The sequence below is a fragment of the Monopterus albus genome, unplaced genomic scaffold (assembly GCF_001952655.1).
Source record: "Monopterus albus unplaced genomic scaffold, M_albus_1.0 scaffold203.1, whole genome shotgun sequence".
Taxonomy (NCBI): Eukaryota; Metazoa; Chordata; class Actinopteri; order Synbranchiformes; family Synbranchidae; genus Monopterus; species Monopterus albus.
Genome location: NW_018128083.1, coordinates 761,833 through 784,071, shown reverse-complemented (window position 1 = coordinate 784,071; position 22,239 = coordinate 761,833). Strand labels below are relative to the sequence as shown.

The following is a 22,239-nucleotide window of genomic DNA, read 5'->3' as shown; positions in this document are numbered from 1 at the left end:
TAAAGGCAGATAATCCAGGTATTCAGCAGCGGGTAGGGCATGAATAGTTGGAGAACATGCACGGCGGTAGCTCTCCAGGACCTGACTTGCCCACCCCTGCTGTATACTGTAAGCATTACTTACTCGTAATTACGCATTTATTAATGCTCTTTAAAAATGTATTACAGTGGTGAATAACCATTACTTAACTTTAATTACTTTGCTTGGCTTTATTTCACATATTTTCATTCTACTGTATTTTGTATTTTTACTATAATTGAATGCATAAGAATGGCTTTTTGGCTTTTTATGTCTCCATGCCCGTGGTAGCCATGGCCAGAGGCATTATGTTGTCAGGTTGTCCATCCATCCGGCCCATTCTCATCAACGTTATACCTCAGGAACTCCTTGTGGGAATTTGTTTAAATTTGGCAGAAGTGTCCACTTGGACTCAAGGATGAACTGGTTACATTTTGGTGGTCAAAAGTCAAGGTCACAGTGACCTCCCATCTGTCCCATTCCTGTAAATTTGACTAGCTGGCAGAGGCTGTGACTTGAAAACAGTAATTCAAAATTTTCTCTTGCAGAGATTCTGCACCTAAAGAGCATTGCACATGTACAGATTGTACATGTCCCTTGTGTTTTTATCTTTGCTATGTACAGCTGAGAACGTATAAAGAGGAGGAAAAGATGTAGATTTATGAGATATGAAACAATGAAGATGGGTCACTGACGGGTGCGAACGGCACATAACATTAATAGTGATTATCATTTACTAAGGACCACTCGACAGCTGGATCACCTGTCAGTACTGCCCTAAGGTCTGCTTCTTTTTTCCACAAGAGGAGACATGCCTTGTGTGACATGCCTAGGATGTCATCCCCATATGACATCACAGCTTTACATCATTGAAAATGTCCTAAAAATTATTTCTTGAAACGAGTGGGAACCCTGGGTGACATTGCCTTAAATTGTACGTGGGTGGGATTGTGTGTTCATGCAGGGACTGAAAGCCCAACTGCTGGGAATTGTGGTGCATAAGGCGCATCCAGAAGAACAGAAGGACTCTGGTGATCAGCATTGCTTCTGGGAAGAAAAGTCATATTTTCGGTGTTTATATTGCACAACTAGCGACTATTTCTGTATTACATGCATAGGTGCTTTTGTCTCTCTAGTCCATAGGCAGGTGAGAAATTACAGGAGAAATGTGAATAAAAGAGTGGAGAAATATTTTTATTAATATTAGTAACAGTAGTATTATTATTAATACCAGCTTTTAGCGAAGTAGTAGTAACATTTGCTATAAGCAGCCCAAAAAATGGAAAATTCTAGTCTTAGTAACAAATAATCTACAACATTACTTCTACAGCTGCAACAAGCAACCACCTAGCTCTACTCTTAGTCAGATATTAGTACCTAAGCAACAAGTACTTCATAGAGAAGTGCCTTACCCCCATTTAAATATTTTCTAGCAACTTTATGAAGAGCCTCGAATTGTTTGGTAAGTAACTTAACAACCTCCTAGCATCACAAAAGCAGGCAGTTTAAGCACCAGCTGTACCTTTCCCCAGTGATTAGATTATATCACATAAAATGGAAACACGATTACCACTAGATTTGTACCTATTCATGTAAATAAAACCCTATTAGTTATCATATAGAATCAGGTAGTAATGACATCAGCAAATGTAGTAAGAGAACAATCAGCTGATCATCATATCTCATCTTTATACTACAACAGTCCATGTTTAATCTTTTAAATCAGACAGTGTTCTTTTGTCAGGAAAGCCCCTAGAAGTTGTTTTACAAACAGTCCATAAATGAAGCTCGCATTGTTTAGAAGGCTCATGGTCTTTTTTCTATTTCAAATTGTAATTTGTATTCCAAGAAGACTGAGTTTAACATTTTCAACTGCTGATTGAATGCAGGTGTTCCAACATGAAATGTCTACACCAGCTGGTGACAGAAGTTCAGTTCAACTGCTGCTCAAAACCGGTCTTCTTCAGGAAGCTGCTCTTCTCCTTCTGCTTTTTTCACGGGCATTCTGATGGAAAGGAAGAAGTTTCTACAGCTGGGCTGGAACATTGTCTATGGCTTCAGTGATGCTGATTTTGAGGTCAGGGCCTCATCAGTGAGAGTTATTGGAAAGAAGAGAACAAAAACACAAAGACCAGAGTATTGTCCAGTCTAGTGATGATGCTGGTGGTGGAGTCTACTAAATGAGAGGGTGAAGATGATCATGATTGTTGTTGTATCTTGGATAATGGTGGTAGTGAGTGAAATATATGTAAAGCTGATGTTTTCTATCTTAGTAATCCTCACTCAACTACAAACATAAACTTAAGTCAAACAGAAAGGCCATTATATAACCTGTCAGAGTAAAGGCCAATTAAACTAATGGATAATGATAATCTTGTTCAAATGCAGGAGACTTAAACCTGCTTATCCCCATAGTTAAAATGTCCTTCTCTCTAGTCTGTCTTTACCTTTAGTTTGTAACGATCGTTTTCTTGGTGACCCTCTTGATGACTATGAGCAGATTCCCTGTGATGCACTGAGGTACCTCATTGCTGGGGTCAGCTATGGAGGCCATGTCACAGATGACTGGGATAGACACCTTCTAACCACATACATCAGTGACTACTTCTGTGACGCTTCCATCAACCAGCCCTTCTTCAAGTGAGACATTTAATACACACACATACTGTATATTCTGCCATATCTTATTGTTGTAGAACACTGTATTTACCTGTCTAAATGCTATAAACTCAAATGCACACTGCTAATTTATTAAGTTTCAATAAACAAAGTCATGTTGTAGTTGTCTGGCAACATGACTTTTAGTTGCAATGAGTTCAAGGAAGGTTGGCAGCACCACCAAGTGGATAGTCCGATTATTACAACCTAAGAAACAGACATTTTGGCCTTGATGAAGACTGACAAGAATACTTGCACAAATCCTGTCCATTAACTGTCATTTCCAACCAATCATTTTACATAGAAACATAGAAAAGTTTCAACAAAAACTGAACATTATAACTATCATGAAGGAGGATTTTCTGTAGAACTGTTGCATTAAAAACCATACGCTGCACATGCTGTTCACTATTATAATGTAAATGATTCTGTTGTCACACCTATAGATTTTTCTATTGTCATGTAAATAAGCTTTTGCTTTAAAGCAGATATAGCATAATACATTATCCCATGTATTATGCATATATGGGCTTCACAATCATGTCTGTGTTTGATATTTTATCATTTTATTTGAATGAAAAATTGTTACACATGACACACCTATGCTGATGTTCCTTTGTTCTTCTGTGGAGATGGCCCTTTCTTTAGGTCCTAAAAATCTTAAATTTGATTTTAAAAAGTGTGTAACAACCTTGATAATGTACCATGAAGAGTTTGTGACAGAGGTGTATTTGACATGTCGGCAGTGTCAGTTCCATTTACAGCCTCTCATGTTTCAGGCTGACCAGACTATATTCAGAACAAGCAATGCTGAGGCCTCCATATAGTTACACAACACTGGCAGACAGTCAGTACTGTAAGTAGCTAGAGATCTAGGAATATGTAATGTAGTTCTTTATCCAGAGTGCAGCATTGTAACAGTTTAGGAGCAGTCTCAAGGGGGACCTCCAGAACTCAGTATTTTTGTTGCTATTAGGATTTCATCCTCTTCTGTTAGTCCAAGACAAAGTTCAGGCCACTTCTTTACACGGTGCTTTTAGGTATTAGAGCAGTTGGCAGATGTTTGTGGGAAGATCCCAGCACTGATTGATTATGAGGGTACCTCATCCCTCCTCCAGGACAACTCTTCACTACTTAATGTGGTCCAGAGATATAACTCTCTGATGGACACCATCATGTATGGACTCTCTCTCTCTGTCTGTGTGTGTGTGTGTGTGTGTGTTCTTCTACTTGCTACATAGTGAGGACCAAAAAAAATGTTTTTGATACAGAGTGAGGACATTTTGTCTGGTCCTCACCAGTGCAAGTCTCAAGGGAAGAGGGCTTTACATTGATAGATGACTGATGGTTTACACAGATAAAGTAAACAGGATGACTACATGGGAAATAACATGGGGTGGAGGAAAGAGCACACATCTGAGTGAGCTCTTTTTTTCCAAAAATGTTAATTAAAACATGATTTGCAATTCGTCATTACTAAATATTTATAAATTACACAGGGGTTTTACAATTTTTAATCTTGCACCGGCAAGGCTGTGTAGCATTTTAAATGGTGAATATGGAAACATTAAATGAAAAGTAAACAAATGAAAGTCAGTTTTAGGGTGATTTGGATCATGCAGGTACAGTATTTACTGTACATAACACTATAAAGATACACAAATACCATTTCAGTGTGTTTGTATTGGCTTGGGAAGACATTTACCTGTTAAATAAAATGAATTGTGTGTGTCAATTTACAGACAATTTGGTTGAATAATTTATGAGGTTTGGTCAAACAGTTTCAAGATGATTTACCAACATTGTGTCTTGTGCTAATGGGGTGGTCAGACAGGGGTGATTAAACCAGTCACTAAAGTGTAACTGATTGCAATGCAGAAATCTAAAGGAAATGTGCTGCACCAACATCAAATCAGCAACAGGTGGTACCATAACAAACTGTCAAGAAAACCTAACTTTATATAAGTGTCCTGGCATCCACAACTCAGCAGCTTAATTAACAGCACTGTGTTGGTTCATAAAATGCACACACTGCAGAGTGCACAGTTATTCTAATAGGTCAGACTAGAAAGCAGTGACTACTAAACACCTGCAATAAAAGGAGTAAACATGACTAAACTGTTGCTGTATCTGTGTATGTTTGTGTGTTAGTCCATCCCTAGTGGAGCTGGAGAGAGGGATCAAAGGTTTAGTGGTGATGTCACCCAACTTGGAGGAGATCTTTAACTGCATCTATGGTGCCACCACTGTGGGAGAAGGTGCCAGATACACACACACACAAATCACCCACAATAACCCATACAGTTTTCTCCAACACAAGTTGTTCTGAGGATACAGACATGAATTAAAGACAAATATGCTTTGTTGCTTTCATTTATTATCAGTATTTCCTGTTTATCTTTTCTCTTCTGCTTGAGACATTCTCAACTGCTCATTTCTTATAATGTATAGACACAAACACATACACACACCATATGAGTGTTGTAGGTGCGGGACCCACTGAAGTGAGAAATCAGACTGTACCTGTTATCTTCATAATGTGGGCAGACACAATAGAAAGAAGATCTGCTGCTAGCATGAATAACACAGATGACTGATCTTTGGAGAATCAAGCGGACTTAAATAACACAGGACAGAAAGAGACTATGCTGAGTCAGGAATAAAAATATAAAAGGAATGCTTCGATAAAGGTAGCAAAGCATGACAACACCCAAGGTAAAGAGTAAAACAAATGGAGCCTTTGCTGGTCTGGCTGTAATGTACTGCATAATCAAGTACTGACCAAGTGTCTTTTTAATATTTAATATTGTCATTTTATTATTTTAATATTGATGTCAACTTGATGTAATTTTATTATGATATGCAACAATGTACAAAGAGAACTGTATAGGGGAGAAGTGTCAAATATACTGTAGCATCAGAGGGCATGTATTCACATGTATTCATTTCAGTACATGATTTGAAAAGCCACAGGGACATGTGACTGGGTTGTGATGGAAGAAATTATGTTACAATCTGAGGGTCAGAAATGTTTTCAGATTAATTGTATTTTGTATAAATTATACAAATTTAGGAGGTTGGACACTCATTTGAAGGTAGGTTGCTCTGTGTCATGTGTAATTATTCATTCATGTGTAATAATTTTAATGTGTAATTAAAATACAGTTACTATAAAAATGATGTTATTACAAAGGGGTTATATCTGAATATATTCTTTTTGGTAAAATGCTTGTATGTTTATATAACATTCATTTTTTGCATCTTTTCACCGTACAGAACGCCTTCTTTTGGCATGTTTAAACTTAAATTTAAGTGCAACAACATCATAGGTAGGATGGCTAACAAGGAGCTGTCTAGACAGGCTACATTCATTTAGCATGCTCTTATAATTTTGAACATCGCTTTTGATTTGTTCTCTTCTTTGGCTTAGCACCAACTCTCCTCTATCAAATCATTGTACATTGCTCTAACCAACCTGAGTCTTCTATACCTGGCTGTGACCAGCCAACAATGCCAAGGCAGACAGATGGTGGACAAAAACAAACAAACGAACAAAAAAACCAAAAACCTTTTCAATGCTCGAAATTCAACAATATTTTCTTCTGAAATCAGAAAAGGGTTTTTCTTGGTTTCCGTTCAGTTGGCTACAGGCTGAAGAACCTTAAATAAATGTTTTACAGTAGAATTCTGTTGTGAGCTTTACACTGCCTGGGTTAAATGTGTATTTTAGGACATTTCAGCTTTATTGCCCAGTTTAAAACACTTATTAGGAAAGTAATCAAAAAGTAATTACAAGTAATAGATTACATTATTTTAAGCGATTAAAATAGTGACATTACTTATTCAATTTTTAATAGGATAACTAGTAATCTGTAGCATATTACATTTCATAAGTAACCTTCCCAACACTGGCAGTCTATTGGTAGCACTTATTCTTTTTCCTGACTATGGTGAACTTTTTGAAATATGCAGAATGACTCATTTTAGGTCGTCATCTTCTTCTTCTTCTTCTTCTTCTGTTTTAATGAGGGTTGGCAAACAGCTTTAGGTGCATTAAGGCCACCTTCCAGACTGGAGTGTTTGGTACCTATTACCACACCAAAATAACCCCACTCAGTTCACCTTATATTATCTTGTGTAACCCGGTGCTCTCTAAAATCCTAATAAGTTATTTTTAGGTCTGATGGTAGGTGACTTTAAATTCAATTGGAACTTAATATTTGGGGAAACCTGCTCACTGTTTTTTTTAATGGTGACCTCAGCACAAATCAGGAGAGGAAACCCTCAGACCCAAAGAGCCACACTTGTCAAGATAGTTCTCAGCCTCGACAACCCTAATTCTGCTCGATGCAATGGCTTGTCACTGGATTCAAAAATAATTTTTAAGTCAGCCCCAAGGTGCCCCTATATTTCTCCTACATTGATTTTTTGTCGGCTTTTTCTTTGCTGCATGCATTATACTTGGCCATTGTTCATGTTTACGGGCTTTCCTATTGTGAACACGGTTAGCCGTTGTGTTCACTGTTTATCTAGCTAAGGTTGTTAGCGAGATTCTGTCAAAGATGTATATCTACGAGATTCGGTTCGCAGACAAACATCACACGGTTACTTTTTTGACATCCATATCCACTGGCACTAATGACAGCGTTGATTTATTCTTACCTGGATAACTAAACTATTGCTTTTTACTATGAGAGCGGTGTGTTTGCATGGCGTTTGCCTTTAACTACAAAGGAGGCAACAATGAACCCTCTTGCTTCACTCATATACCCGTGTACGTTTGTGTGCGTCATTCCGTCATGTCTTCCTGTCTCGCTCTCTCTCACGCCGGACAGATTCACAACCTCAGACATGGCTCCGTGAACCGACACATGGCAGCTAGCAGCCATGAACCAAAAGCCACAACTTACCAAAATTAGCGATGCCTAAATAGCAGTCTTTTTTCGTTTATTTAAAAAATTATTCAAACTCCTGCAATATCCCACAGGTACCAACTGGTTGTCAGGCACTGGAAGAGGCAGAGGTGCACTGCATCCTTCGTCGGTTTATTTTCCTTTGGCATTTCGGGTTTTTTTTTTTTTACTGTCCTCTTTAAGTTTACCGTCTGTATAACAGAAGCTCAACATGGGTGTCCAAGGTTTCCAAGAGTACATTGAAAAGCATTGCCCCAGCGCCGTGGTGCCGGTGGAGCTACAGAAGCTGGCCAGGGGGAGTATGGTTGGAGGTGGACGGCAGAGATCCCCTCAGAGTCCGCTGAGACTGCTGGTTGACGCCGAGAACTGTCTTCACCGGCTCTACGGAGGCTTTTACACCGACTGGGTCAGCGGGGGCCAGTGGAACCACATGCTGGGCTACCTGGCCGCCCTCTCCAGGGCCTGCTTCAACGGCAATATTGAGCTCATGGTGTGCTTCAATGGCGCCCTGGAGAAAGGCCGCCTTCACGAGTGGGTCAAGCGGCAGGTGAACGAGAGGCAGACTGCCCAGCAGATCATCAGCCATGTTCAGAATAAGGGCACCCCGCCACCAAAAGTCTGGTTCCTTCCTCCCGTGTGCATGGCCCACTGCATTCGACTGGCGCTTCTCAGGTTCCGCGTGGGGGTGAGTGAACACTCGTCCTGGCAGTGCCCGTTGAGCACAGCCGTTCTGGACTGCCACTAACAGACATTAGCAGGCTCCGTGGTTAGCCAGCTAGCTGGCCACCGCGCCAACACTGCCAGCTTCACCCACTGTAAAAGCTGCTTCCATACGCTGCCAACTTAATCAGTGTGCTCCTGGTGTCAGTGGCATGCATTTTACTCACTTTGATTTTGTGACATGACCTCAAAGTATGAATACTGTGATGGGGTTCCATTATTGATAAAAGTCCAGGTGTCCCAGCAGAGCAAAACCTAGTGAGGTACCGACAGAAGAGTCCAAGAGGACAAAAATGAGAAGCTGACAACAGAAGTCACCAACATACAAACAGTAGAGTGAGCTGATTTGTCCACTTGACAGAGAGTCAGCAGTGATTGATTTAGTAAGTCTCAAATATGACCCAAGTAGTTATACTGCAGAAATGTATCCATATTTCAGGTGAACCTCTATAGTATACTTAGCAGTGCAAAATTAGTAAAGATACAGTTTATTTTGCAAGTAGCTTTCTTCTCCTCTGGTAGCAGCATTGCAGAGCTGCTACCACCCATTTGATTTGGTTTATAGGGCAATGACTTGTTCACACTTTTAGCACAAATTGCATGCAGGAATGAGGAATGCACTGATCTGCTGTACTTGTATTGGGGTCCCAGTGGTGTGGATGGAAGTTTTTCTGTCAATTTAATTTAAATTGTTTGTTTCTGCTGTCAGTTACATTTATTAGTTTAAGGCAGGCTGTCAACTCAGGAGGCAAAAATGGAACTCTATGCTTCTCATTGCAAGTGATGTTACAAAAATTATTTAAAGAAAATATCACAAACCCTCATCATGTTGTCTAATATAAAAAAGTCGGTGTTTCGAGAGCAGTTCTTGTGACACATTCTGGATAACATTTTAATTACGTGGATTATTGGGTGTCCCCTTATTTGACTATCCAGTCAGCAGTGTAAGGCTTTTTACTCAGTCCATCAAAACTGTGTCTGGTCATCCTGTTTCTGAGAAAGCCTAATTATTGTCTTGGCCCCCTCTCAGGTTGTCCAGAGCATCACGGACCACCACCTGGAAGTGATAGCCTTATGCAAGGAGAACGGCTTCCATGGCCTGGTGGCGTATGACTCGGACTATGCTCTGTGCAACATCCCATACTACTACAGTGCCCATGCCCTCAAACTGAGCCGCAACAGCAAAAGCCTCACCACCAACCAGTACCTGATGCATGAAGTGGCTCGGCAGCTTGACCTCCACCCACATCGTTTTGTCATTTTTGCATCACTTTTAGGTTGGCCTGGCTCTTCTGGACACAGTATAAATGAAACTGATAGTTCAGATGAGGCAGACTAAAGCAACTACGCTTTAATGTGTTTTTCAGGAAACCACATACTGCCTGATGAAGACTTGGCTGCTTTTCACTGGAGCTTACTTGGTCCAGAGCATCCATTAGCATCTTTGAAGGTAAACGGTTTGTTTTTTGTTTTCTTACAATCACAGGACTGTTACGGCATTGTAGTAACAGTCAGCATATACTGTGATACACTGAGTACTGTTGTCACTAGTCACGGTATTGTTCCTGCAGTGGATCTGAGTACTTGAGCCTGCTGTATCAAGCTGTTTCTCAGACACTCACTGTTGGCATTCAGTTTCTCAACAGAATATGAAAATAGTTTTGAAAGGAGCAGTTAAATTATGCCATTAGGTTGACTCTTCTGTATGTTGTCTTTACTTATTTGCACTAAACTAAGCAAAGCTGGCAGAATGTCACCCTTCTTTTAAGATGGCTGTTGTCATCCCAGAAGAAGACATGTTTAACGTGACATCTGACACATGATACATTACATATGCACAGGAAATGCAGCACATGCTGGTGTGGCTTCCATCACAATGGCAGATGAACTGCTAGTCCTGCACATTTACAGAGTAAATCAGACTCGAGCAAAATTGGTGTGCATCATAGACAACATGTAAATGCTTATGGATTTGTATTTGTGCAAGCATTGCTGTTTGAATATTAAAATCTGTTATTAATGTTTAATGATTTAATGTTGATTAGTTTGAACCCCTCATAACTCCAAATAGTCTGTAATTATTTCAGAGTGATAAAATCAGAGTGTCGCTTTCTGAAAATGAGAGGATAGTTTGTGAACGCAAACTCCTCCTGCTGCTGCTGTTGTCGAAAGTGTCCACACACCAAACCCAATGGCATTAATTAATTTGAATTTCTCCTCCATAGATGGGTAAACAACTGTATATGTACCAATGAAAAGAGATTTATAACACTCTAAACAAAGTGGGTAATTAAGAAACCCCTGTAAAAGCGGAATTTTTTGACTGTGCCTGGATTTGTGGATATATTTTCCCTCCTGCTGCTGCACTGTGACCAGAGGATGTGGAGAAAATTACAGGGCCTGAGGTTACTGCATGTCCAGGAATGTTCTTGTACAGGGACTCACTGTTTTACCTGACTGGGTCTAACCTATAAGCAGCTGTGAAGCCCCCACAGTGGTGAATGATCAGCTCATCAATGCTGGATTCCCCAAGAGCATAGTACCTGTTTGTTTTGACTGTTTGAGACAATGTGTCGCCGCATGTGATGTGTTGCTGGTTAATGAGCGGATTAACAATCCATGATGTTATTGTCTGTGCTTTAAACAACTTAATTCCAAAGGTTACTGGTTGTTCTCTAAATCATTACCTCATTAGTGTGATTGAGAGAAGGAGGGCGTATTCACTAATTTTGCTTCAGTCAAATCTTAACAATTTTATTCAGACACCTCTTAGAAATACTTCACATTACTAGATACAGAGATACTAACTACGCTTTCACTGTGACTTTGAAGTGCTGAGAAAACTATAATGTGCAGTATAAATGAATAACATTTTGGATTCTGAATTAATTTTGGATTAATTCGGTGACCATGGTGAACAGTTATCTCCTCCTACAATGAAGTGTTTTGAATTCCCTACAACTCTAGTTTGCACCTCTAATTGGCTTGTTGTCCATTGCAATGGGTGAGGCTCATGGGTATTGTAGCATTTTAAATGGCAACAAGTCCTTACTGTACACAGTAATGTAAAAAATCTGTAATTGATGGTCTCCTCAAATCTTCATTATGTTGTTGTTCCTCAGGTGCGTGCCCACCAGCTTGTGCTCCCACCTTGTGATGTAGTAATCAAGGTTGTGGCTGATTACGTCCGCAACATTCCAGACATCACTGAACTGGAGGTCATTGCCAAGGACATTTTCAAGTATTCACAGGTGGGAGGAATATAGAGCTGGACTGATACATCAACATAGGAGTGGCTCATTATTCAGAACTGGACAGTCACTGTCATCTACTCAAGATGATGGATATGTTGCAAATTGTTTTTGATGACACTTTTAGAATCCAAACAGGTTACATTTTTCTCTTTTGTAAAACCTGTTGTTTATGTGGGGTTTGTAGCATATCCAGGCTTCATAATGTTTGTAACATTCAGTTTGGTATAAGATACAGATGCAACAAAAACACCAGCTTTAAACAGAGGTTTTTCAGTTTTTCCTTCTGTGCAACAATTTTGGTGACTTAGTTGTATTGTGGAAGTGAAACTATTGCCACAAGCCTGAAACAAGAATAATGAGCCATAAATGTGCTGCTCTGAAAAGAGGAAAAACTGAATATGTGGCTTAATCCTGCTGTATAATGTATAATCATGGATTATTACCAGAATCACAATTTCCTTTTCTCATTTGAATTTTATAACCACCTATAAAATCTGTGCATTTGTTTTCTCAGTGAGGAAAATGGCATCCTAACAAAAAACACATGTCCAGTATATGCAGGTAGTGTGCACTGGAACAGAAGAATCATAGCTGAATTAACATAAACTGAAGAGAAAAGGGTATATATTTGGGTTTCCTTTGTCATTCTGACATTGTTTAGACTTGGCAAACATTGCTTGAAAGACAGTTATCTAGATTCTACCATTTTGCTATGGACTGAAAAGTAGGAAGTGTTTTATAAGCTAAAGAGTGAAATAGTAAATCCAGTCCATAACTAACGACACCTTTGCCTTAAGTATTTTCTTCTGTAGACATCAGTCTGCTCTCAGCTTGTGCACAGTGTGATATGTGCTTTAATATTTTTCTTTCAGTCTTGCACTGATGACAAAGTCATCCGCTTCAAGAAGGCTGTGGAGTACTACTCACAGGCCAGCAAACCCCCGTACTGCCCTCCACAGTTAGGTGGGTTTCTGTCTATCTGATCATTTTATCACTGTGATGCGTGAAGGCTGCCTTGAAAATATCTGGTGTGATTTTTTTGATAGATCAATGGTACTGAAAAGAAGCAGGGTTTGATTTAGAACTGATCTCTGTGTGAGTATCAGATGTGGATTAAAGTGACTGTACAGTGTGTTCCTTGTGATTGCTCTGAGACTGCTAGGCGCTCATACAAATCAGTCATCAGTCTTCTCTGCAGTGAGAGGAGAAACTGAGAAATGAAAATGCCTTACGCTGTGTTCCTACTGCTGCTGTGGTCTGGATGTAGCCTGTCAACTTCTCAGTGTCTCTTGGTCTGTGGCAGCAAGCCTGGAAAACAAAAACTCTTATTGACTGGTCTGAAAATTCATATTGTCTGTTAAATGTACGATACAATGATCAGAGCAGTTCAGGGAGTGTACAGTGGGTTTTTACTTAGCCCACTGAAAACTGCTGCCCTGCCATGGCCGAAAAGACCCTGTGAGAACAGTGAGAATGAACCAAAACAGCGAATAACTCGGCCCAACCACTAAACGATAAACTGGACTCACTATAACACTCAATAAAGCTGATCATTCTGTAGGTTCCTCACTACCAGAGATCCCTCTCTCAGTGTGATGATAATACATCGGCTATAGCCACTTTAAACCTGAACCACAGCTGTAGCTAACACCTCTGTGTTTTAGGCCACTTCATGCTTTCCATGTGTCCACTATGGTCCAGTGACACAAATGTCATCATCTTCCCGGGTCCATGTAGACTATGTGCAGACATCTTTGTACAGACCAGAAATTTGTGTCTGTGCAGACTGTCTGCAAAACAAAAAGTCCTGACTGTGCATATACCACAGTGCTTGAAGAACTATATGAATAGGAATGCAAGTTTGTCCATGTCTGCACAAGGGTATGCAGAAAGCATGAAAAGCCCTTTAGTTCCAGCTCTGTTGGCCAGGTCCAGCCTCTTCAGTCTGCATGCTGAAGCTTTTTGTCTTTTTTTGTCACAGTCAGACCAAAAGACCTGGGTGTGCCTGCTGCAGTGTCATCTCCAGAAATGCTGAACATTCCACAGGTGCCACTGCCGGCAAAACCAATCGTAAGACTGCCGAACACACCGAGTACAAGCGTGAAGTACTGTAGGTGGCTCAGCTTTGTGAGATTGACGTAAGATTTTCCTTCTCTGTCTTCAGGCCAAGCACTTGTACCCAGAGCCTGTGGTGGAGCACAGTCTGGCTCTGGACACAGGGGAGAAAGGGCTCCCAGTGCAGAACAGCTTCAGCAACATTCCTCATGAAGGGAAGCACACACCGCTGTATGAGAGGTCCTCTCCCATTAGCCGGGGCCTGGCTGACAGCCCTAGCCACACAGAGACTCCTTTCTTCAACGCCTCCTCCACATCCTCTTCTTCTGAGAATGACGAGAGCTTGGGCTCAACTGCCAAGTGAGTTCAGCACTACTGGTTCTGTCTATTACTGTCTCCATTCATAGAGAAGCTCGTTTCTCTTCTCACACTTCTAGAGATCATCAGTCTGTCATGTACATTGTCCCACAGCCGGGCCTTTTCTCATTCTCTTGGGTCGTTTGTCCACAGTGAAGACCAATGTTTTGCCATGCTTTCAGAGCACATATTCTGCTTCATTACATTAGTTTCGCCCTGTTTGTAATCACCATCCTTAATAGTGACAACGTAATTCCCCTGCTGTTACTGGAATAAGTTTACAGTTACAGTTTATTAGGAGATGGTTGCTTGTTTCCTAAATAAGCTTTGTTAGTATTTTGTTCTAAAACTTCTTTTAAATTTTGGGCATGAAAGTAGGTTTTAAAAACAATTTGTAGAAATGGTTGCAAGGTCATGAGCACCACCTGCAGCAAATGCAAAAATGCTCTTATGCACTGCTCATTATTTGGCTCCTACTGTTTAGAGAACCTTGGCTTTAGTTTGTGCTGTGGTTGATATAGAAGAGTGATCAGCTGATAGCAGGAATATCACTGTGCTCATTAAGAGTTCACCTGTTATTTAGTTGAATTAAAGTCACAACAGCAGTACAGCAACATTGGTTTTGCCGAGACTTAAGTGCTTTTATCACCAAAAGGGTTTATACTCTGCACAAAGATGCCCAGCTCAGAACTGTGTTGGATTTGGAACATATTTGGAGCTGCACAGCAGCCACACAGTGATTCAATGTGAACTGCACTGGGGATGAACATAGAAAGCAGCATCCACCCATCAGCCTCAGGCAGCTGTAATTGGCTTTTGTAGTATGAACATTAATAAGCTAGTCTAGCTATCAGTGAAGGCATCTTGGCAAAATGTCTCTACAACCATTTGATGAATCGCCATGACATTTGCTACAGACATTCATGTCTCCTCAGGATGAATTGGTGATCCCCTGACTTTTTTAGCTTATTCAACAGTTTGGCTTATGACCAAATACCTGCAAAACTAATGACCCAACAAGTCTGTAGTTTTTTTTTCCTCTCCACATTTACATATGCTAGCATGCTAAAAGAATAAACTAAGAATGTGGTCATGCTGAACATTATCTGCTAAACATCACCGTGCCTAAGTACAGCCTCATGAAGTTAGTAGCACAGCTGTTCAAGCTCAGCTTTATTTGGCACCCAAGGAGCAATTTGTTGTGCAGCAAGAGAATACACCCACAGACATGAAGGGACATGTACATAGCAGGATGTGAATGTGAACAGTGTTACGTAGAGTTAATCACAGCCTGGCATGGGTCTTGTTTCCCTCTAGATGCCAGGCTACTCTTGACTCTTAGTCTTGTTTTCAATAGTTGATTCATTAATTAACTGTTTTTTTTTCTGACAATTTTATAGTGAATATTTTTAGGTTTTAGGTAAAATAGGCATTTCAATACATTTGTAAAAACTGATGTACTGTTCACTGTTTGGAGAGTTTATTCCATTAAATGATCAAACAAGAAAATAGCTGGCAGATTAATTGATTGTGAAAACAACTGTTGCCGCACTACATCTGCAGTTCTTTTTCTTGGAGTACTTGCTCCCTAGGAGACTTTCTGCTAATGTCAAATATCTGTTGCATGTTTCTGCAAGCAAATAATATTGATATTTCATATGTCGCAGTGTAAATAGTCAGCATCATTTCTATTATACTCTGCCAGCCAGATGATCAATTGTTTATATTTTTGCTGCTATGTGATTCATATGTATGCAATGTTTTTCAGTCATGTTAGTGACCATAAGGAAGGATGGGAGAAAAATGGACATGCTCCTCACTGTGAAAGCACATCAGAGGGAAACCTGGGAGAGCAATCAAAAGTAAGCTCACCATCAGGAATACCACACAATGAACATGATGAGAAATCTCACCAGGTTAATAAAGTGGACGTGTCATGTGTCATCAGGCGGACCTCTGCAAGACCTCTGCTGTGAGCTCTGGGTTGCAGGCTGCTGGTCTCCACAACATGATTGCCCAGATCCCCTCACTTCTCTCCATGCCCACCAGGAACCACATGGACATCACCATCCCGCCTCTCCCCGCCGTGGCCCCTGAGGTCCTGCGGGTGGCAGAGCACAGACACAAGAAGGGCCTTATGTATCCCTATATCTACCATCTTCTTAGCAAGGTCGGTGGGTCTGGGTCATGTAGGCTGATGCTGATTATGTTTGGTTTGAAGCTGCTTGTAGCTCAGATGTTGTATCCTGTTTTTTTTCTTTCTTTGTTTTTTAGCCTTGCTCATGAAAATACAGTGGTCCCTCGTTAATCGTGGGAGTTACATTCTAAAAATAACCCGCAATAGGCGAAATCCGTGAAGTAGTCAGCTTTATTTTTTACAATTATTATAGATGTTTTAAGGCTGTAAAACCCCTCACTACACACTTTATACACTTTTCTCAGACAGGCATTAACATTTTCACACTTTTCTCTCTTGTTTAAACATTCTCAAAGTTCAAACCTTCATAGAAAAATAATAAATATAAAATATAAATAAATAAAAAATACTGTATAAACGTTTTCCTATAAATAATAATGATGGATTTTAGAACTAACGAATTTAATTTCTGTACTGTACAGGAGACATGGCATGCAAAAAGCATGCAAAATTGCACACAAAAAAAATCCACGAAACTGCGAGGCCGCAAAAGGTGAACCGCGTTATAGCGAGGGACCACTGTATAACAAAAGAAATAGTAGATTTCAAGAAAACACAGGCATTCAAATGTCTAGACAAAATACCTTTAGTGAATCACTGGAGTCATTGTGCAGCACTGAGGTAACAGTGTGTCTTTGCAGGGAGAGATTAAACTTTCTGTCACCATTGAAGATGAAGCTAACAAAGATCTGCCTTCAGCAGTGCAGCTGTTTCGTCCTATCCGTCAGTATGTTTACGGAGTACTCTTCAGCCTAGCAGAAGCCAGGAAGAAGGCTGAGAGACTCGCCATGAGGAAGAACTGCCTCCCTGAATGTGAGTGTGGTGATTAGAAAGCTCCTTTATGTCACTGGGTCCCATCACGCACTGATGTTTATCGGCCTGTATCTGTCTAGCGTCTCTGGCTGAAAATTCCCCAAGCAAGTCACCAGGAGATGTCATTCAGGATGAGACATGCAGTGTGTGCACATGCCATGGGAAGATGGATGGATATTGATTATGCTGTGCTTATTCTAAAACTATCAAAATCATTATTGTGGCTGACTTTGTGCAGGCAGGATGTAGAGAAGAACAAATACAGTCTGCTGGAACCACCTTGCCACAAACTACAGTTTGTGCAGCTTAAATAGCTTTGTTCATACAGTGTCTCAGATATGTTGCACAAATCAGTGGTCCCCTAATGAGCAGACCACAAACCTTTATTTGAACCGAATAAAATTTCATTCCTCTCAATTTCAACCTTTTCCCCATGAAAAATTCCAGATGTTCATTTTAGAGGTACCCAGTGGAGTTTTTTGTGAAAAAATAGAAACATTCAGCGTTTCCAGTATGCAAATGCATACATTGTTCCATGCTACTACAACTGTCAAATGTTCAGTGTTGCATTGTGTACCAAATTAATCTTTTTTTTTCCCCCTATTATTATTTTCTACTATGTTTCTTATTTGATTGCATACATTTTCCTATTTTTATTTTCTCATTGCCTTACAAAAGCACATTGAGAGTCACTGTCAAATTCTTTGTCTTTAAACATACATGGCCAGTTGGAGCAGATGGAGATTAGATAATGTTATGAGACTACTGCATTTAAGCATAATGTTTTTGCGGATATATTGGATAAATCAGTAGTTTACTTGCCCAGTATACAAAGCCTACAGTACTATTTTCTGTTATGAATCCTATCACTGTTTAACACTCCAAATTGTAGCTGTTAGAGAAACCGCATTACTGTACCGCTGAAAACATGTTTGCTTAGTTGCTCTCACTGTTGTTAAACAGCAACATCACATTAAGTGAAGTGCAGAAGGACTCTACCTATAGTGTGACTAATGGTGAAGTTTTGAAACAAATATTGATATTTGTGAGCTTAATCCAATAACAGTGTCATGCCAGTGGCCAGTTTATTAGTCCAGCTGTGCTTCTAAGTAATAAGTAAATAACCATCAACTTTCAAGAGCAAATCTGAGATAGTATTGTTTTCAGTCCATGATAAATTTTAAATGTGGCTCCCAGGAGTGATCATGAGACACTTGATAAAGACAAACTGATCTCTTTAAATCCCTTTTTTCTTTTTGTCCACCAGTTACCAATGTCATGGTCAAAGAATGGGCCGCCTACAAAGGCAAGGCTCCCCACACTCCAGAGCTGGTGGAGGCTCTGCCCTTCAGGGAGTGGACCTGTCCCAATCTGAAGAAGCTGTGGCTGGGAAAGGCTGTTGAGGACAAAAACCGCAGGATGAGGGCGTTCCTGGCCTGCATGCGCTCCGACACTCCTGCTATGCTAAACCCTACCAACGTCCCCACACCCTTCTTGGTGCTCTGCTGTGTGCTGCGGTAAGTTGACTGCTAAGACCTAGATGAACTGTGGCTTTAGGGCACAGATGCAATATGTACACAGTCTGTATCATTCACTTTCTCTGTAAGAAGAGAGTCCAGTGTGAATTGAACCAAGGGAGTGAGGAGTCATTACAACAGTGCTGATCAGTTCCAGGTGTTTGTAACGCTGTTAACCTTCTGTGTTTTGCTTCAGGTTTATGTTACATTGGCCAGGATTAAGAATTTTGCGTCGTAACGAACTTGACGCTTTCCTAGCCCAAGCACTTTCTCCTAAACTTTATGAGCCTGACCAGCTGCAGGAACTGAAGGTGATTTTGTAGTGTTTGTTATAGGAGGAGTGTCTGAGAAGCACACACAACACATGAATGAATGGCTGTCAGTCGCTCAGGTGCTTTGTATGTACTTGCACGTGCAGAGTGATGAGAGTATTGGCCAACCTCTGCTTGTTGGACTTCTGTTGTTTGGCTTCTCTGGACACTCCTCATATGCTGCAGACACAGCAACATGCTTGGACACAAGAAGGTTTTGTTTGAGTATGTTCCTGAAGCTTTGCACTACAACATCTATTTGTAGAGCTTTAAGGTGTTCTCCTGTCGATGTGTGGATGGTTTCTCAACTCCATGTCTCACATCCCAGAGGCATTCTCAGTTGACCTTTGTTAATGTGAACCATCCACATGAGCTATGTGCTTTGGTCCTTGTATCTGTCTGCGTGTAGCTCTGTTCAGCCTGTCTGCTCTTCCCTGTGTCAGAACATGTAGGTTGTGTCTGCTGGCTTTGTGTGTTGGCTGGGTTAGGTTGTCCACTGCTGTATTGCCAGCTGAGAGTCAGAGGGCTGCTTAAGCTTGCTCTGTGCTTTGCTTTGCACTTCATTAACTTCAGGGGGAGTTGTTAGGAGAACATGCTCATACTTGTCTTTTCTTTTCATAAAAAGTCTCGGTTTCTCTCCCACAGATTGACAACCTGGACCCTCGAGGAGTCCAGCTGGCAGCCTTGTTCATGAGCGGAGTGGACATGGCTCTGTTTGCCAATGACGCTTGCGGACAGCCCATTCCCTGGGAGCACTGCTGTCCATGGATGTACTTTGATGGCAAGCTGCTTCAGAGTAAACTCATCAGGGCCAGCAGGGAGAAGGCCCAGCTCATTGACCTCTGTGATGGTCAGGTAGCTCCACCTTCCATAACAGCCTCCTCCTGGCTGCATCCTACAGTAGCCTAGAGACATCTTATGGAAATAATAGTGTACACTTTCCTCAGATACATTTTGTGCTGTTGCACAGAAGCGACTGAAGGAGTTCTGTAAGGAATGGGGAAAAACCAGCTTGATAGAGAGATTCAAATGCTTTTGTGTATCTGACCAGTTGTTGCATAAAGTAGCCATATTGTGTTGTCTGTTTCAAAAAGTTATACAAATTGTCAAATGCACAGGGTGTCAGTCGCTGTCAGACCATCTGATGAGCATCTTGTTTGAAGCATACATCAGTTTGTTTTACAGTTTGCACAAAAGGCTATTTAACAATAGTGTTAATTTAGCCAGTGTCCATTTATCTTTTATTCTTTCAAAGATAGAAATGGCGTATTTATCAGTCATCAGTAGTGAAACAGAAAACGGTACAAAAGCACAGACATGGATGTGCTCTATAGCTAAGGTCAAAAATGTATCTTTTCACCAGTAGTTAGCTTTCACATGTCAACAGGTTTGAGTGTCACAAGGCTCCATAATAGAATACAGTATATCAGACTTCACAGCAGCTGACCTAATGAACCAGTCTGCACTGGTTTTGATTCATTTTTTTGTCTTCAGCCTGAACTGGTTGCCAAGGTAGAGAAGATGCGTCAGAGTATCTTGGAAGGTCTCGGCTTCACTCGTCCACCTCATCCTCCTCTCTTCCCCCCGCCTCCATCTCCTCATGGGATGTCTTTCTACCCCCCCACCGGTTCCTTCTACCTCCCTCCACCGTTGATGCCTCCTCAGGGGAGAGGTAGGGGGATGCCTGGTAAGTGAAGCCATGAATGGTAAAAGGCCATCTAGCTTTTGTATTTGTTTTTAAAATTCTCAGACTTAAAGGATTTTTATACATTGGCCAAGTTTCTGGTGAACCTGCCTAAAACCACACCCTGTTATTGCCAGAGCAGACACCAAGGTAAATCAGTTGAACACTCAAGTTCACACTTTAACACCACTTCCTTTTCCTCTTCCTTTGAGGACTTGAAGGAATCTCATCACAAGGAGGGAAGCTGGAGATTGCTGGTACTGTGGTGGGGCAGTGGGCTGGAAGTCGACGCAGCAGAGGAAGAGGAGGCTTCCCTGTTCAGGTGGTGTCAATAGGTGGACCAAACAGAGGGTAAGATCAGATAGGGGACTGAAATAACTTAGAAGAAAGCATCTGGACATAGTTTTAGGTAGAAGACATTTCACCTCTCATCCATGAGACTTCATCAGTTCTGACTGGTGGTGAGCAGGAGGTATTTATCCCACTGGGTGGTGTTTCAGTCCTTCGACGGCCAACAATGTCCCCTAACAACTGAGTCGTTGGGGTTCCAGTCCTTTGGTGGACAACACTGTCCTCTAACGGCTGAGTTAGAGGACATGCCCTTTGTCCTTCAGGTGGAGGTGGACTGCTGACTCTGGTTCATGGAGGTTGGCCCTCCTGTGTTGGACCATGCGCTTGTGCAGCAGCTGTTTTGTTTCCCCAATGTACAGGTCGTTACACTCCTGACTACATTTAATTGCATACACCACATCACTCTGTGTTTTGTCCTTCGGATGGACCTGTCTTTACCGCAGGGTGTTCTCTGGCTCAAAGTTGACTGGGATATCGTGGTTGTGAAAAATCCCTTTCAGCTTCTCTGATAACCCAGCCACATAAGGGATGACAGTGTTATCCCCTCTTGTTTCTGGTTTCTCCCTGTTGGTCCTGGGCCTCTTCCTTGCCTTGGTGAAGGCCCACTTCAAGGCCCTCCTGCTCCCCACCAGTCAGACAGAACTGATGAAGCCTATTGGATGAGAGGTGAAATGTCTAGTATCTAAAACTACGTCCAGATGCTTTCTTCTAATTTTTTTCAGCATACTACGACCTGGATGACTGAGAATTTGCACGGACACCAGATAGAGGACTGTATGTCTGGTGTCCTTTAGCATCAGTTGTTTCTATAATTTAAAACCATGTGGACTTTGTTCTGTCTTCTATAGTCGTCCAAGAGGAGTGATTTCCACACCTGTCATAAGGACATTTGGTCGAGGAGGCAGGTATCACACGCGAGCCTTCAAGAGTCAGGCAGCGTACCTGGTAAGCAGTGATGAGTCATTGTTCACAGCTAGAATGATCAGTACTTGCAGTTCTACTTAGTTACTGGGAGTGTATGTTTTCTTTCACTTTCATGTGAATAAATCTCATTAAAATGCAGAAGCAGAACGATCCATCCTAAAATCTACTTACTTCCACACATCATTGGATAGCTTCGCAGTTTTTCCACATCTGTCTTAAAACAAATGACCATATGCACTTTGAAGCAGAATTTGCTTTTTATAATTATTGCTCTGGTTCATACTTGCCCTGAAGAAAACTACGTTCTGAGCAAAAATGAGTTCAAGACTTTGTAGCTAATGTGACACTTCAGTTGCTTGAGTCAAATAAATCATGTGGTTGTCTTACACAGGTAGCCTTTATAGTATGAAATGTCTATTTGGTAACTATCACTGCATTTTTTAATGGCCAGTATAAATAGCAGGAAT

General features: G+C 41.0%; 1 protein-coding gene across 2 annotated transcripts in view; it reads left to right on the top strand.

Moving 5' to 3' along the window:
• The first annotated feature begins 7,442 nt into the window (after positions 1–7,442).
• LOC109970601 (constitutive coactivator of PPAR-gamma-like protein 1 homolog) overlaps positions 7,443–22,239 on the top strand; it is a 21,371-nt gene continuing 6,574 nt past the window's right edge. Inside the window, exons 1-16 of one of the 2 annotated variants that reach the window (XM_020618280.1) lie at positions 7,443–8,274; positions 9,340–9,586; positions 9,677–9,759; positions 11,432–11,560; positions 12,436–12,526; positions 13,545–13,633; positions 13,728–13,978; positions 15,744–15,837; positions 15,924–16,145; positions 16,814–16,985; positions 18,253–18,502; positions 18,699–18,813; positions 19,459–19,668; positions 20,308–20,500; positions 20,719–20,848; positions 21,697–21,793. In XM_020618280.1, the coding sequence (XP_020473936.1) occupies positions 7,801–8,274; positions 9,340–9,586; positions 9,677–9,759; positions 11,432–11,560; positions 12,436–12,526; positions 13,545–13,633; positions 13,728–13,978; positions 15,744–15,837; positions 15,924–16,145; positions 16,814–16,985; positions 18,253–18,502; positions 18,699–18,813; positions 19,459–19,668; positions 20,308–20,500; positions 20,719–20,848; positions 21,697–21,793 (2,847 nt within the window). In that variant the 5' untranslated portion in view covers positions 7,443–7,800. Of the gene's footprint in view, positions 8,275–9,339; positions 9,587–9,676; positions 9,760–11,431; positions 11,561–12,435; positions 12,527–13,544; positions 13,634–13,727; positions 13,979–15,743; positions 15,838–15,923; positions 16,146–16,813; positions 16,986–18,252; positions 18,503–18,698; positions 18,814–19,458; positions 19,669–20,307; positions 20,501–20,709; positions 20,849–21,696; positions 21,794–22,239 lie in introns of both variants that reach the window. The other variant, XM_020618279.1, reaches the window with a different exon arrangement.